The sequence below is a fragment of the Orycteropus afer genome, unplaced genomic scaffold, assembly GCF_000298275.1.
Source record: "Orycteropus afer afer isolate SDZICR_OR568_19922 unplaced genomic scaffold, OryAfe1.0 scaffold00193, whole genome shotgun sequence".
NCBI lineage: Eukaryota > Metazoa > Chordata > Mammalia > Tubulidentata > Orycteropodidae > Orycteropus > Orycteropus afer.
In genome coordinates this window covers 619,975-636,515 of record NW_006921780.1, presented here as the reverse complement: position 1 = coordinate 636,515, position 16,541 = coordinate 619,975, and the positions used below count along the sequence as shown (strand labels likewise).

At 41.5% G+C, this 16,541-nt stretch overlaps 1 protein-coding gene across 1 annotated transcript; it reads left to right on the top strand.

The window, feature by feature from the left end:
* Nucleotides 1-777: 777 nt before the first annotated feature.
* CD5L (CD5 molecule like) lies at nt 778-15,011 on the top strand. The gene is made up of 6 exons (XM_042781887.1): nt 778-805; nt 3,577-3,603; nt 7,482-7,805; nt 8,914-9,225; nt 12,029-12,349; nt 14,980-15,011. The coding sequence occupies exons 1-6, from the start codon at nt 778-780 to the stop codon at nt 15,009-15,011; spliced, it is 1,044 nt and encodes a 347-aa protein (XP_042637821.1).
* The last annotated feature ends 1,530 nt before the right edge of the window (nt 15,012-16,541 follow it).

Sequence of the window (16,541 nt, the reverse complement as noted above, 5' to 3'; positions counted from 1 at the left end):
CTGCCTCCTGCTCCTGCTCCACTGGAGCTAGAGGCTTTTCTTCACTCAGACAGCTGCTGGCTGCTGAGGCTGACAAGCCCAAGGTTGACAAGTGAAATGGCACAGTCCCAGTGTTACCAAACCACATGGCAGGCCATTAATTCAAGTCCATTGGAAGTCCCAAAGTTGTCAGGGCATGGCAGGCTGCTGAACAAACAACATGGCTACATGCAGGGTTCAAGTATGCCATAAGCTAGAATCCATTCCCAAAGCTGCTTCTTACATTTGGGAAGCAGACCACATACCCAAAGCAGTTATTCAGCTGCTCCAATAGATTCCACCCAGAGTTGATTACCCATCCACCAAAGGGAATAACTACATTCAACTGCCCAGCCACTCAACCAGGCCCAGACAAGTTGATGCACAAACTTAACCACCACAATACCATTCTTGGCATCTGAGTTTCCTTGAAAGAAACTATCTCCCCTGTAGTGAAGGGACTAAGGTAGAGATGGATAAAGCTGGGATCATAGCAGAGTCAAGTTAGGACAGACAGGGTTTTTTGTTTTTTTAAGTTTCTTTATTTTTTTTAGTATCTTTTTTGACTTTTCTGGCCACCTCCCTTCCTCTGGAACATGCTGAACTCAACAAGTCCAGCTTTTGAGTCCATTGGTTCCTGTTCATCCTGATAATACTTCTGCTGCTGGCAGGACCCACCTCCTTCCCTCTCAGCAGGCTTGCAGCCAAAACCTCCTTTTAGCCTTCAATTTCAGTTTATCATCTTCAGCTGCCCAAGTCATGGCTCTGCTACTTTCCTTGATCCTTGGTGAGTATCTCTGCTCCTGTTGGTTTAGACTTCAGTTTTCTAGGATTTAATCAGAAGAAACTTCCACTTGCCCAGGCTGTACAGATCCTGGCATCTTCCAAAGACAGCTTCTCCCTGCTATCCTTTCTCTACATCTAGCTGCTCTTCTCAACCCAAAGAAGGCATTTAATTCATACCCAATCTATAATCCACTTTGATTGCAAGACTTTTAAAATCCATTCCCCTTATATTTGCAATCTCCAATTTATGATCATTTTTTTCCCATTTAACATAAATTTCCCTAAATGTACTATTTATGAGAAAACAAACAAGTAAGCTGTGAAACAAATTCCTTTCATTTATCATATTACTTGGTGTCCTCGCAAAAGTTTTCCACAGTGAGCTTCTTTGATTTCTCCCAGATTTTTAATGCCTAGGGAATGTAAATGGGGATTTGAGTGTTAAAGAGACCTGGGTTTCAATCCTGGCCCTTTGATTTCTTATCTGTCAGTTACTACACCTTTTTGAAAACTTGCTTTCTCATTTATGAAATGAAGATAGTAGTATGTTCCTCACAAGTTTTTTAGGGAACTTTTCATGAGATAACTAATTTAGGATATATATCAATGCAATGCTTGTTAGATCCCTTTTCTAATAATCTCATCCATTTTTATTGTCTTGATGAAGTCCTGGTCTCCCTCTTTCTCTCTCACACATAAACACAACACACAATTGGGTTCTTATGTGCTTTATAAGGCATTTGCCCCACTTAAACATCACTTAGAAGCTCTGGTGGTGTAGTGCCTAAGGCATTTGACTGCTAACCAGAAGGCTGACGGTTCAAACTCACCAGCCACTCCTCAGAAGGAAGAGGGGGCAATCTACTTTTGTAGTAATACTGCCTCGGAAACCCAAGGTGGGGTTGCTATGAGTTGGATCTGACTCAATAGCAGTGATTTAAACATCACCTATTCTTCACTTATTGACCATCATTATCTGACATTTTCCTTTTATAAAGATAGTAAAAAGTCTATTATCACATTTTACTTGTTAACAACATATGTCTGGCAGTAATAAATACCAAGGTGAGAGGGGAAATTAACACTGGCTGTGATGATTAAGATAGTCTCCACTTGACTGAGCCATGATTCTCAGTGGTTTGGCAGTTACGTAACGATGTAAATTGACAATTATTTTATGGTGAAATTTGGTGGTTATCTAATGATGTAATTTGGCAGTTATGTAATGAAATGTCATCCTCCATTTTGTGATCTGATGTGGTCATTCTCCATTTTCACATAATGCCAATTTTTACATATTGACCTGACCTTTGGAACCTAGCCATGTAGGTAAGTGGGGAATGGGTGCATATAGCACCAAATAACCAGTTCTGCCAATCATAAATGTACTACTGACTCTCCAAGGTTCTCCTTGGTCTCAACCTTTTCATGAAGGCTTCTTGGTCTGTTTCATCCTCAATTATCCCCCTCCTTACAGGGGACAGTTTTCAAGTCACTAAGTATAATAGTACTTCCACATCTCACATATCAGACTTGGCACATTCAATTTCCTTTGTAAAGACAAATGTTTCATGTTCATTATTAGGCACATGGAGTGCTATACAATGATTCGCATAAGCATAATATAACTTTGGGCTTTAGACGGTTGCAAACCAGATTTCACTGAGTCTGGGTGTGGTCACATCACAAAGACTAAGGGCATGGGGCTATTGAGGAATCCCTTGGAAACCAAGAAAAGAAAATATTCCAGGACAAACCACTGAAATGCTTGAATATGCCTGAAAAACTCTAAGGCGGAAGTCCAAAGACATGAATTCCTTCAGAAAAATCATTTAAGATGAGGAAAATGTTCTGCAGTTAAAAATACCTAGCCTTTTGAGACTATTGGAGGTATTAGGGCTCAGAACTCTCGATGCCATTAGGAGAGAGCCTTATGGAAACTCTAATACTTTGAACATGTGCTGATGCTTAAATCTAGAGATTTGGAACTGAATGTAGGGCTGTTTTCTGATGTACTGGTCTAAATCTAAGGTTGTCAAACTAGCCCATTTTTAAATGGTTGAAAAATCAAAAAAAGAATAATATTTCATGACACATGAAAGTTACATGAAATAAAGGTTTATTGGAACACAGCCATGGTCATTCCTTTACATATTGCTTATGGGTATTTTTAAACTACAATGGCAGCATTGAATATTTACAATAGAGACCATATGGTCAACAAAGCCCAAAGAATTTACTATCTGGCTTTTTGCAGGAAAAAAAAAAAAGAAAAAATAGTTGATCCTGAACTAAATGCAGTGCCAGTGAATAGAGGCTAATCCTGCTGCTTTCCCCGACTCCCTGCACCACCCTCACTGTATCTTTTTTTTCCACACCAGTACATTTTCCCAGTGGCCTCCAGCACTCTTTCCAGTTGATCCTAGAGGCTGCTTCACCATACTTTAACTCTACACAGTAAAAATCAATCAATATAATTGGCTAGAATAGAAATCAAAATCTAGGCATGTCTGGTGCAGAACCACCATCATCAATGTCCAGGGAGCAGGATGGGGTCATTTAGCTATTGAAGAATTGGTCTCTATTGTTCCAAGCCAATGTATATGTGTCCATTGAGGCTGGCCGTCCCGGGAGGAGAAGGCTGACTTGGAGTTTCTGTATGTACCTCTCTAATTGTCCCTCATGGTTTTGCAAGGCCTTCCATAAAGTTATGTTCAATAAAGCCTTGGATATTGACTACACAACCTCACTTACTTCTTTTTATCCCCCCAGCCATTTGCACTGGACCTGGCCTCATAGGTAAGATTTTTGGGGGTTCCTGATACGGAAGACTTCAAGCTCAGAAAAGTGGAAATTTTGAAACTACCTGGATCAGGAGGAAATACTCTGGTTAAAAACAGGCTCAATAGACATCTTCCGATTTTCCACCCCACTCACTCAGTCTTATTTAGATAGATTTCTACTTCCAGATCTTATAAGGAGTTAGGTTCATTTTCTCTGCAGCAAGAAGTTCCTGCATGGGGCAAACAGTTTGCACTCATCTACAAAGGCTTAGAAGAAAGGCTTGCTGAATTGTTTCTGTGAAGATTACAGCCAGGAAAATCCTATGGAGCAGTTCTACTCTGTAACGTGTGGGTTCAGCATGAGTTAGAATTGACTTGATGGCAATTGTTTGTTCTTGTTTTATGCTGCAAGGGGATTCCTCTCCATTTCGCCTTTGTGGCTCAAGAATCTTGGCCAACCTCCAAGCATCTTCTGGCTTTATTTCAGGCCAAATAGGGGTAGTTCTATTCTGTTGTATAGGGTGGCTCTGAGTAAGAATAGACTTCATGGCACACATAACACACGTGCTCACACATAGGCACCTCAGCCCCATGTGGCCATATCTGGGAAATAAACTTCCTTTGCTCCACTTGGTACCGGCACATCCAAGTCCACTCTGACATGTTTAATAGCACCTTTGTTTAAACTAGAAATCCACTGGTCACTGTGCAGCACATGGCTGAACCAGCAGAGTGCAGGCTGGTTATCTGTCACCACTGGCCACCTCTACAAGGAGCCTTTGGGCAATTCACAAACTGCACAACTTCTAACAGAGGTTGAGATGCATGGAGAATGAGTCTATGGAAGAGTAAGGTTATGATGGTACAAACTCAAAGGGGTTATTTGTAGAGTACCAGTTTCTTTTACATTATCCCCTGAGTCTACCCTTTCCTGCGAGAGAAGAGATTTTATCAGAGATCGAAAGCTACAAACTACTATGGAGGAGCTCTGGTAGCATAGTGCCTAAGATACTTGACTGCTAACCAGAAGGCTGGCAGTTCAAGCCCCCAGCCACTCCTCGGAAGGAAGGTTGGGCAATCTACTTCCCTAGTGATACTGCCTTGGAAGCCCAAACATGGATTTCTATGAGTCGGGTCCGACTCGATGGCACATAACAACAATGACAACTACTATGGTGTGGAAGCTCCTGTACCCTACTGGATGCAATTTGATTTCTTAATGAGCACTACTGTTAGGTTCTCAGTCTGCCTCTCAGATTACTTGGTGTTTTTATTCTGACCTCCAGGGCTGCTGCTTAGTGTTGGTACTGGGAAACAACTGCTCTCTTTGCAACCTCCTCATCTCCTAGAATGTTTTTTCTCTGACCTTGGCTCCATCTCTCAAGGCCTCTGATACTAAAGGCTGCAAATAGCACTGCCTAGGACACAGCTGCCCCTTTTATTCATTCTACTCTTTTGGTAGCTTTTAAATCTTTTCTCAACTCTTCTTTTTCCTCTCAAGCTGGATTTCTTTTATACTTAACTCTGTTTCTTTTTTCTTTTTCTTTCTTTACATACATATTTCTTCTTTCCCATGGACTCATCTAGCATTGTATCCCATGGAAAATGAAACTTCATTAAAAGGAAGTTTATTTTAAAATGAGAATTTTATTATTCAAAATCAAATATGAAAACCTTCCTGTGATCTTGATAGCTCATCTTCTCTGGAGTCGATAACAATGCAAATATAAACTCTAGTCTTAGTTACAGTGAACTGTACTGACCCAAAATTTATTTCTGGCTGACTCCTTTTGAATTATATTTGTTCCCAAATGTATAAGCCTTAAACCTACATGTGCAAAATGGCAACTTTCTTAGATTTTTTGTTACTAAATTTAATTTCTAGTCTTCATTCTGCATATTCTGTATACTGCAAAAAAAAAAGGAATAAAAAGAGAGAAACAGAAAATCAATGAGCAAACCAAATTTAAACTTTCCAATGCAGTTTAATATTAGCCAGAACAAAGTTTTCTCATTGAACAACTTCTTCTGGGATTAATTCCAAGTTCTGTAGAGTTTCTACAGCATTGAGACAAGGAAGGCAGTAGGGAACCCGGTCCTCAGAAGTTATATTCCATCCATACAGGCAGCTAGGTCATCTCATGTTGTCCATGTGGGTATCTGTTAAGCTGCTCATATCCCAACAGGCCAGAGACCCCCAATTCAAATGTGATCCCTCCAGGTGCACCAGACCTCAGATAAATGTCCCACCTTGCTAACTTTCCCACTCCATGGAGTATGACACTTTCTTCTCTTTATCACTCTGAGGCTGCCTGAGACTTGATGGGATGGTCTCAGTCTACTAAATATAAGCTCCTTGAGGGCACAATGTTATCTGTCTTATTCATCACTGTTCTCAAAGTTCATAAAACAATACTTCAAACATAGTATATGATCAACAAACATTGCCTGAGAGGCTCTTTGTTTTTTGCTGTCCCTGCAGAGCTATCTCTATTCTACTGTTATGTCTTGGTGTGGGAGCTCTGGTAGCATAGTGCCTAAGGCACTTGACTGCTAACCAGAAGGCTGGAGGTTCAAACCCACCAGCCACTCCTCAGAAGGAAGGTTGGGCAATCTACTTCCATAGTGATACTGCCTCAGAAACCCAAGGAGGGGTCACTATGAGTCGGGTCTGACTCGAGGGCAAATAACAACAACACTGTCTTGGTGTAGGGAAGAGATTTCTATTAGTATTTTGCTCCCCTATGTTCCGACTCGACGGCACACAACAACAACAACACAACAATGTTCTAGTTAGGAAGCAGAACCAAATCCTAGATCATTCAAAATTCATGTAAAGGTGCTATGGGGACTCTCTCCTATCCCAAACCCACCCTCAGTGACCCCTTAGATTAGATATTGGGGCTCTGAGACTCTGAAGCTTTAACTCTGCCCTTGCCTGATGCTCTGTGTGCTTATTCTGAGCTGGATTCTTGGACATGGGAAAATATAGTAAGTAACAAAGATGACATGGGTCATTGATATTGGGGGACAGGGAGAGACAGATTGTTCAACTTAAACCAAAAAATCCATTGCCATCCATTTGATTCTGACTCACAGAGACCTTAATAAGAGTTCTGGTGGCACAGTGCCTAAGGCATCTGACTGTTTTTTTTTTTTTTTTCTTTTCATGGAGACCTTATAGGACAGAATAGAACTACCCCATTAGGTTTCAAAGGCTATAATCTTTACAGAAGTAAAGTCTGCCACATCTTTCTCTTACCAAGTGGCTGACCTTTAGGTTAGCAGCTGAGCTCTTTAACCACTATGCTGTCAAGGCTCCTTTGTTCAGTCTAGGAGCCCAAATTATACATAAACCCCTCAGTCCTTCTTCAATTTGGTTTCCTTGGGAAGAGATGAGTAATGAATAAGAAAGAACACACAGTAATTTTTGTTAGACTTGCATGCTGGCCTGGGGCTTCCACTAATTTACAGTATGACCATAGGACCTTCCCTTCTTTGAAGATTGTTTTTCTTATCTGTGAAATAGTGGGATTGGGCTTTATAATCTGTATAAATTCTTCTGGTTCTGACTACCAGAGAACTTGAGAATTCTGCTGGATTTTTAACCAATATCTCTCCTCTAATCTTGAAACTGAAAGTCCATAGTCTTATCTAAGTGCCTGTAGGTGGAGTTTCTTGGTAGGGTAAAATTAAATTAAGGGTGTAGCAGACTCAGGTCTCAGACATGGTATCCCACAGGTTCTGTCTCCCCTTCTCTACTGTTTCTCCCTCCCCCTTCCCCGCTTTCCACACCCTTTGTGATTAGTGGAAGCAGTCCCAAGATGACTGAGTACATCCCTGAATACTATAGGCTCTTCCTGGGTCTCCAACTAATATCGCATTTCTTTACAGAGGCTTCATACAGAGTGAAACTGGTGAGAGGCCCCCACCGCTGTGAAGGGCGGGTGGAGGTGGAACAAGATGGTCAGTGGGGCACTGTGTGTGATGATGGCTGGGACCTGAAGGATGTCGCTGTGGTGTGCCGGGAGCTGGGCTGTGGAGCAGCCAAAGGAACACCTAGTGGTTTTTTATTTAAGCCAAAAGCAGAAGAAAACCAAGGTATCTTCATCCAAGAGGCCAAGTGCAATGGGATGGAAGATACTTTGGCTCAATGTGAGAAAGATGTTGATTATATGAGTTGTACCCATGATGAAGATGCAGGAGCATCATGTGAGAGTGAGTATGTCAGTGCTTAAGGACCATCTGCCAGATGCCCATACCTCACAAGGCCATTCTTTTTTGTTTTTACTCCCCACTATGGACTTTCACATGGACTGCACTGGCTAATCGATCCCATCATTCATGTCTCATACTTTCTTAGATCTAAACATTATCCTCATCTAGAATTGTTACTCCCACTTGCTTGAGCCAATGCTTTTTTTTCTCAGTTACAGTATATATGAGACCCTATTTCTCTTCTAAGCACACACACAAACACACGTGCTTGAGATGCTCCAGTAATCACTAAATAATTATTGAATAGTGTATGTTGTATCTGGACCTGGAGGTGGAATTGTGGGGGAAGAAATGGGCTCACAAAGTGTAATGTATGCTTGTTCTATAGTTCTATCTCTCAAGGGGTCCACTAGCTAGTCATGTAGACAGCAGATACTCATTGTAAAACAACACATTCTCACATATTTTTCTCTATTCCTTTACTCTCCTGCATATATTTGCTTTTATGTATTATTAATATCTCCACTTTCTGTGTATTCTTTCCCTCCATTAGACTGTAATTTGGCTGAGAGGCTAGGTCAAGTCTTCTTCTCTTTCTTTGTCTCCTCACGAGTTTGTTACCAGGGAGACTATCACTGAATCTTTGTGCCTTGATGTTGAGGCTTCTTTTTTATTTCTCAGAAATATCGAGGGCTGGGAACACTAATATGGGATACTTGGGTAACAATGCCAACACTGGCAACAAAAGACTTCGGACTTGGGTGCATCACTTCACTTCCCTGTATGCTATATGTATTTTTGTTGTTGTTATTTTAATCTACACAATATTTCTACCTGCCTTTTTTGAGGAGGAACTAGAAATTGAATGTGAAAATAATTGGAAAAAGTAGAAATGTCATAGAAATGATTAATGGTTCAACTCAGAACTGACTGATTGGTTCATTCATCTATTCAACAGGCATCTCTAAGCAGTTACTAGGTGCTAATAACAAGTATACATTGTACTAAACACCAAGAGCATAGAGATGTGTACATTGACTCCCTTTTCCCTAGAAGACTGTGTTCTTGCAGGGAACAAACACTTCCTCTTCCTTTTTCTCAGTCCCAGAGACTGTGCGTCTGGCTGACGGGCCTGGACACTGCACGGGGCGAGTGGAGGTGAAGAACCAGGGCCATTGGGGCACCGTCTGCAAAGCAGGCTGGAACCTCCAGGCTGCCAAGGTGGTATGCCGGCAGCTGGGATGTGGGAAGGCCATACTGACTCGAGGAAACTGTGACAGAGCTACCCAGGGCCAAAGGCGCATTTTGCTAAGCCAGGTGTCATGCTCAGGAAAAGAACTAACCCTTCAAGATTGCCACTCTGTGCTTTTGGGGAAGGGCAACTGCACCAATGATGAAGAAACTTGGGTCCAGTGTGAAGGTAATGCCTAAAAGTTCTGAGGCTAGGTTTATTCGTAAACTTATTAGATGGAATTTAATTCAACCATTATTCACAGAAAATTGTAAACAGACATGGCAAAGATACTTCATTGTTCTTATCAATGTTCTTGTCTTTAAAATGAGGCTAACAATACCTATCTTTGTATATAAAAATGTCTTCAACAATATCAAGCCCTATATTAATGTGAATTATTATTATATTGGAGCCCTAGTGGTAGAGTGGTTACTAACCAAAACATCCGTGGTTCAAACCCACCAGCTGTTCTGTGGGAGAAAGATGAGGCAGTCTGCTTCTATCAAGATTTACAGCCTTGGGAACCCTATAAGGCAGTTCTACTCTGTCCTTTAGGGTTGCTATGAGTCAGAATAGACTCAGTGGCAGTGTCTGTGTTGGTTTGGATTATTATATTAAATTCTATGTAAGCTTTCTGAGCCTTATTTCTCAATTCTCTGTAGGACATTTATTTCATAGTGATCTGGCTTTTCTCATTCACTCAGCAAGCTTTTGAATTGATAACATCCTCCTCTGTACTTTACTGCCCAATGGTGTATCCAAAAATTGAAATGTATTTTTTTCCCCATAAAAGATCTCAGTATAACATTGACTTCAGGGCTAGAAAACCTGGCTCTAGACTTTGCATCTTGCTGACAGATGAGCACAAATTTCACTGAGAGATGGGTGGTTATCAGCAGAATACCTGCTGTAGCTCATCTAATGAGATTTTGATGTGCACTTTTCAACCAAACAGATTGTCATGGTTGTTAGGTGCTGTCAATTTAGTCCCAACTCATAGCAATGCTATATAGCACAGAATGCAGTGTTACCTGGTTTTAAGTAATCCTCAGAATCATTGCTATGCTGAGCCCATTGCTGCAGCCAGTGTATCAATCCATCTCATTGAAGGTCTTCCTATTTTTCACCGGCCCTGTACTTTACCAAACATGATATCCTTTTCCAGGGATACTAAACAGATAGAGACTAGCTAATCTACAATAAAAGCATTAAATAAAAATATAACAAAAACATTTTTTAAAAAATCTGATTTGAAGTTCTTTCAAATTTTCTAGTGCCTTAAATTATCTCTTTGAAACTCCACCAAATCATGGGCCAACCAGAATTATTTCTTTAACTGAGAGTTGACCTTAAATTTCTATTTTGATTAAATCTTTCCGCAAAATGAAGAATTATTGTACAAAGTGTTAAATATATAATGAATGGCTGCCAACATGTTAGATGAAAGAAAGCAAGCAATAGAGTAGGAACCAGATGGGCATCTAAGCATTCAATCTTGGTATTGAGTAATATGGTGGGTTTAGTAGGGCAAAATATACTAGAATCTTAACATTATGCTTGTGAAGACAAAGGCAGTGGCAGAATTAGGGAGGATGAGGATGGGATGTCCCTGAATGGTGCAAACCGTTAACACATTCAGCTGCTATCTGAAAGTTTGGTGGTTCAAGTGCACCCAGAGGCATCTTGGAAGAAAGGTCTGTCTATCTCCTTCTGAAAAATCAGCGACTGAAAACCCTACAGAGCACAGTTCTGCTCTGAAACATGTGATGTTGTCATGAATCAGAAGAGAGTCCATGGTTAACTGGATGTTAGCTAGAAGAGATGGACCTGGTGTTGAGAAGTTAATGCTGCCTTAGTGCTGCCTTTCCTTCTCTTCTAGGGGCCTGGCGGCAATTCAACTTATAGGTTGAGGAAGACATAGGTAAATTGTGACTGGCCAGGCTGGCCTCAAGATCAAAAGCGGGTATAGGAGTCTCTGAACAGTATTAATACCTATTTATTAGGGCTGTGGCAGAGAAGCCCCAGAAATGCCCACCCTGGTTGACTCCAATCCTTGGCTAGTCATAGGTTCTGAGGAACAGAATTCAGTCCCTAAGTAGAGAGGCAGGGGCTCATCAAGGACAATAATATAAAGCTAGAACATGAACAAATCCTCAAGTAAGTGGTCTCAATGCACACTGTAGATGCTGAGGAAAGAGGCTGTTTCTAGAATGATGCTATATATTCTAGGAACCTCATTAATAGCCTTTGAGGACTGGAATTTTAGCAGTCAACCATTTTTAAACTGTACTCTCTGATGGAGACAGGGTTCCCATCTTGCAACCAGTTTGGTTCCATTTGGCTCAGGCTGGCAGAACTGCAACTGGTGGTAGATATTCCACACCTTCACCTGGGCAGAACTGGGTTAGGAGGAAGAGAAATGCTGTGTTGCCACTACTTTGACTTTTTCTTGGGCTTTCCAAAGACTTATCAGAAAATGCATTAAATATGGACAAGGCAAATAATTCTATGCACTTGTCCTCCAATTTTTGAAAACTACTGGAAAATCATTTGCAAATGGTAGTTTTATATAATGAATGTTGTTGTTGTTGTTGTTTGCCGTCGAGTCAGACCTGACTCATAGCGACTCCTCCTTGGGTTTCCGAGGCAGTACCACTACGGAAGTAGATTGCCCCATCTTCCTTCCTTCCGAGGAGTGGTTATGAACCGCCAGCCTTCTGGTTAGCAGTCAAGTGCCTTAGGCACTACGCTACCAGAGCTCCCATATAAAATGGCTAGAACAGTGAGAAGATCTTTGTTAAGGAAAAGGATCTGGGCTACATGAGCTGGAACCTGATGGACACCTAGAGAAGGAGGCTGTAATCACAGAAACACAAGTGGAGAGTTGCATATGTGATGATGTGTTTGAGAGAGGATGTAGATGAATTTTTTTTTTTTTTTTTAATCCTCTGCCTCTCTCCATCTTGTAACTTTCTCCTTTACCGCATAGAGCCCTTTAAACTGAAGTTGGAAGGAGGAGATAGCCACTGCTCTGGGCTACTGGCAGTGTTGCATAAAGGTGAATGGGGCTCTGTTTGTGATGATGGCTGGGGAGAAAAGGAGGACCAGATGGTATGCAAGCAATTAGGCTGTGGGAAGGCCCTCTCTCTACCTCTCAAAGCCCGGAAATGCTTTGGTCTGCGAGTTGGCCGCATCTGGCTGGATGATGTTCGTTGCTCAGGAAGCGAGCGTTCCCTGGAGCAGTGTCGGCACAGGTTCTGGGGGTATCATGACTGCACCCATAAGGAAGATGTGGCTGTGATCTGCGCAGGTAAGTCCATCATCATGGACTGGCCTGGTGGGGGGTAGAGGGTTAGAGAGTGGAAACAGGGATTCTTTGGACATGTCCGTGAGACAGTCTTATTAGAGAGGCTGGAATACCAGCCCTGAACTGTAGACCTTTAGGGGAAGAGGAGGAAGAATGCTTGCCCCAACTTGGGCCAGAAAATACAAGTGCAGCCCTTTGGCTGACTCAAGAGAATCTCCTGTCGGAAGCTCAGTTTCATAATCAGGGTAGGAGCTGACTGTGCACAGCTACTTGACTCTGGAACTAGGTAAGACCTGAGACTTGACCAAGGAATATGATGAGTAGCTTAATGGCCAAACGAGGAGGGATTTGGTGACAAAGCCTAGGATTTTAGCCTTGCTGCAACCACTTGGAAACTATGTGATCTTAGTCATTTAACCGCTCTGAATTTTGGTGTTTTCACGTGTAAAATAGACATTTGCCCCATTTACCTCAGTGGGTTTATAATTATGGAAGATAAATTGTGTGTATGTGAATATTGTTTGTGACCCATGGGAACTGGTTGAGTAAGTCCCTGGGATACTGCATTAGATTGTAACTTCACCCCATAACCATGTGGTATACTTGTGTGGCTTAGGCCCTGGTAGGATCTTCATTTTTTTTTCCCTTAGCTTCTTTGAGTTTGAATGAAACAATCCCTTCATGACCTCTTGCCCCACCCTTACTTCTTCTCTTTACAGAGCAGTAACCTGTTCTTCTTGATGCTTCCCACTGACCCTGGAATGATCCTGCTTCTTTCATGGGCCGTGATTATCCCAGTGCTTGTGCTGGGCCTACAGACTTTAGCAACCATCCCTCATGTCCTCAGCAGAAGTTTGAACACTGTGCTTAAGCCATGCTCTCTGAGGCAAGAACCTTCATCCTTGCTTGGAGATATGAATTGTGAGGGAAGAAATGGAAACCTCTTGCTGGAGAAGATAAGCTTCCAATTGCCCTCTCCTCAACACTGACCCCTTGGAATTGGTTTTAGCTTTTCCTGCCTCTTCTCAACTTGCCTGGTACCCCCAGGCCTATCATTCTATCCAGATGTGCAGGCCATTATTAAGGCAATACCTCTGTCTATAAACAAGAGGAAAGGAATGAAACAATGAAAAGAACATTTGAAAGGAAATGTGGCTAGACAATTTCACAGAACTTGAGGGGAAATTTAGAATCATCTTATACTCTTTTACCAAGTCTTAGGTGATCACAATTAATAACACTTCCCTACTCTCTTATTCCTTGGTGAGAGTAGAACATTCTTTCAAGGGCAGAGTCCTTTAATCCAAGACCTGATTTTCATGACACTTGGAAAAAAGGGGTTGGATCCCCTGAATCCCCTGATAAATACCTTTTTTGTCCATCCCTATACTAAATGCCAACATAGTTATTGGCCTTTAGCAAGAAAAATCTTATAAATGCATTAGTTTTTTCTAATGAAAAATAGGAGCTCTGGTAGCACAGATGCCTAAGGCATCTGACTGCTAACCAGAAGCTTAGTGGTTCAAACCCACCAGCCACTCTGTGGAAGCAATACTGGGCAATCTACTTCTATAAAGATTTACCACCTTGGAAACCCAATGGGGGTCCCTATGAGTTGGAATAGATGACTCAACAGCAGTGGATTTGGTTTAGGTTTAAGGAAAAATATATTGGGTATGGAGCTACCACTGGGAGAAGGGCAAGAAAAAGCCAGAAGAAGGTTGGGACATACAGAGCTCTGTCTCATGCCAATTGGAAAATACAGTTTTCATTCTATCAACTGAGGCTTTGACACCTGCTGACTTGAGATAAAACATAATGATACTAAAGTGAGAATACAGACTTGATTGCAAAAATAAACAATCTTAGACTCTGAGGCTAACCTGAGCACTTATCATATGCTTACATTTAAACTGTCTAATAAATCAGATATCATATTACAGTCTCAACAGTTGCCTGTTTGTATGATATGCTCTTTCTACCCAAGGGGAAGCAGGTGTCTCAGCTATGGTCCCTTAGGCAGAATTAGGTAAAAGAGAACCCACCATATGTTTGATATAACTCTCTCCTCTGAGTATGAAGCTCTCTCCCTGTCTATTTCCTCCTTCAGTCTGTGAGTTTTAAGTTCAGTTCTTTCACCACAAGTTTTTAGCAGGGGTCCAAAAACACTGAACAAAGAGAAACAATTTCCAACATTGGATAGCTGGAATAATGGGGTCCTCTGAAAAAGGAGTCTCTAAGAAAGCGGATGGAACTGATGCCATTTGGTGACAATGAGTTGGCCATTCATTAGGTTCAGAGTGTGCATTTCATCTTTGCTCCGCATTATTCAGATAAGAAATGAGACAGAGCGCCGGCAGAGGGAGCTAGAGTCCTGCTATAGGATCTTATGGCTGTGGACCATGGAGTGTGTTTCTGCTGCCTAACCAATTATCTCATTGTAGATGTTCAACAAACGTTTATTCAGCGAATATTTAAGAACTAGCTTGGAAACAGATACAGAAACCTAGCTGCATAGAAGGAGAGAAAATGCCTTAACAGACATTTTGGAAGCAGCCAGTCTATGGATCAGGTTTCACAGATCTTTCTTGTTTTGCCGAGTGTCTAACTAGCATACTTTCCTCTCCACCCAGAGTGCCTGGAATCTGGAGGCATGCTGAACTAACTTGTCAGGAACCAATAAAACCAAACTCACTGCCCTCGAGTCAGCTCCGACTCATAGCGACCCCTCCTTGGGCTTCCCACGCGGAAGTAGATTGCCCAATCTTCCTTCCGAGGAGTGGCTGGTGGGTTTGCACTCTCAGCCTTCTAGGTAGCAGTGAAGTACTTCAGGCACTACGCCACCAGAGCTCCTAGTAGCGTAGAACAGGGCTGAAATTTCACAAGAGGAACTTTGACTTTCCCTTAATTTCTCTATTGAAATTCGTTTTGTAAAATTTCAATCCAGTAAGATCACTGGAAACCAATCAGATAAAAATACAGAGTAATTGTCCACCGAAAGCAAGACCTGACAATAGCGTAATTAATAGTATTGAATCCAGTTGTCATCGAATCAACTCTAACTCATGGTGACTCTGTGTGTCAGAGGAAAACTGTATTCCATAGGGTTTTCAGTGTCTGAATTTTCAGAAGTAAGTCATCAGGTAGACATCAGGTAGACTCTAGGTAGACTCAAACCTCCAACCTTTTGGTTAGCAGCTGAGTGCATTAGCTATTTGTACCATCCAGGGATTCCAATTGATAGTATTAACAGATGCAATAAGAATGTGTCACAAAAAGAGAGGCTGATAGAAAACTGAGAGTCTTAAAGACAAAGTTGGCATTGGTCTCTTAGCACTGGCCAGAGAAGAGGGTTCCCTGACACAAGAATATGGCTGTCTTGTCTTTATATCCAAAATGGAAGTGGATATAATAGGATATCACAGCCTGAAGAGATTAGCATAGAGACAGAGACTGCCACAGCTTACAGATATCCATACTCTCCTCTTCTTCCCAGACACACCACTAGTCTACACTTCCTAGTCCTCTTATACAAAGGTGGGGCCACATGGCCAGTTCTCGCTAACAGAGTATGAATTTAATTTGTTTATAACAGTTTCATTTCAGGGCAGTTAACAGTAGCTTGCCTTCTCCATGCTCTTTCTCTCTCCATCTGTTGGCTGGCCTGAGAAAACCACAAGGACATATGGGAAGGCAAAGCCAGAAGATGGAAGGAGCCTGGAGCCTGGATCTCTGAATGTCCTGAGTCTCCCACCCATACTCTGCTGACTGTGACATGAATAATAAATGAATGTGATTTATATGAAGCCACTGAGATGTCAGGGTTGTTTACTTATAGCAGTTAGCTCACCCTTTCTAATACAGATATTGAGATAACAACAACAACAAAATCAATGGCACTGATGGAAATTTCACCAAGCAACCTTCTCATGGTCATCTGGCTTTCTCAAAGTCCGGTAAATGTTTTCCCACACTAATGAGGAACCACTCATAATTTTATTTCTCACTATAAGTTAATTATATTTTATTTTTGATGATCTCTGAAGCTCTCTTTTTCTATAACTATAACCAACATGTCCATGAGGGGAGTCCCTTGTATTCACTTTTTTTTTCTTTTTTTTTAATTAGGATTTGGGTGAAGATTTACAGAGTAAATTCACTTTTCATACAGCAGTTCACATATACTTTGTCTCAT

Bases quoted from the DNA above. Each gene is read 5' to 3' on its own strand.
- CD5L (XM_042781887.1), top strand. From the start codon at position 778: ATGGCTCTGCTACTTTCCTTGATCCTTG. The intron at 3,604-7,481 runs GTAAGATTTTTG...ATTTCTTTACAG, and splicing joins CACTGGACCTGGCCTCATAG to AGGCTTCATACAGAGTGAAA. The intron at 7,806-8,913 runs GTGAGTATGTCA...TCTCAGTCCCAG, and splicing joins TGCAGGAGCATCATGTGAGA to AGACTGTGCGTCTGGCTGAC.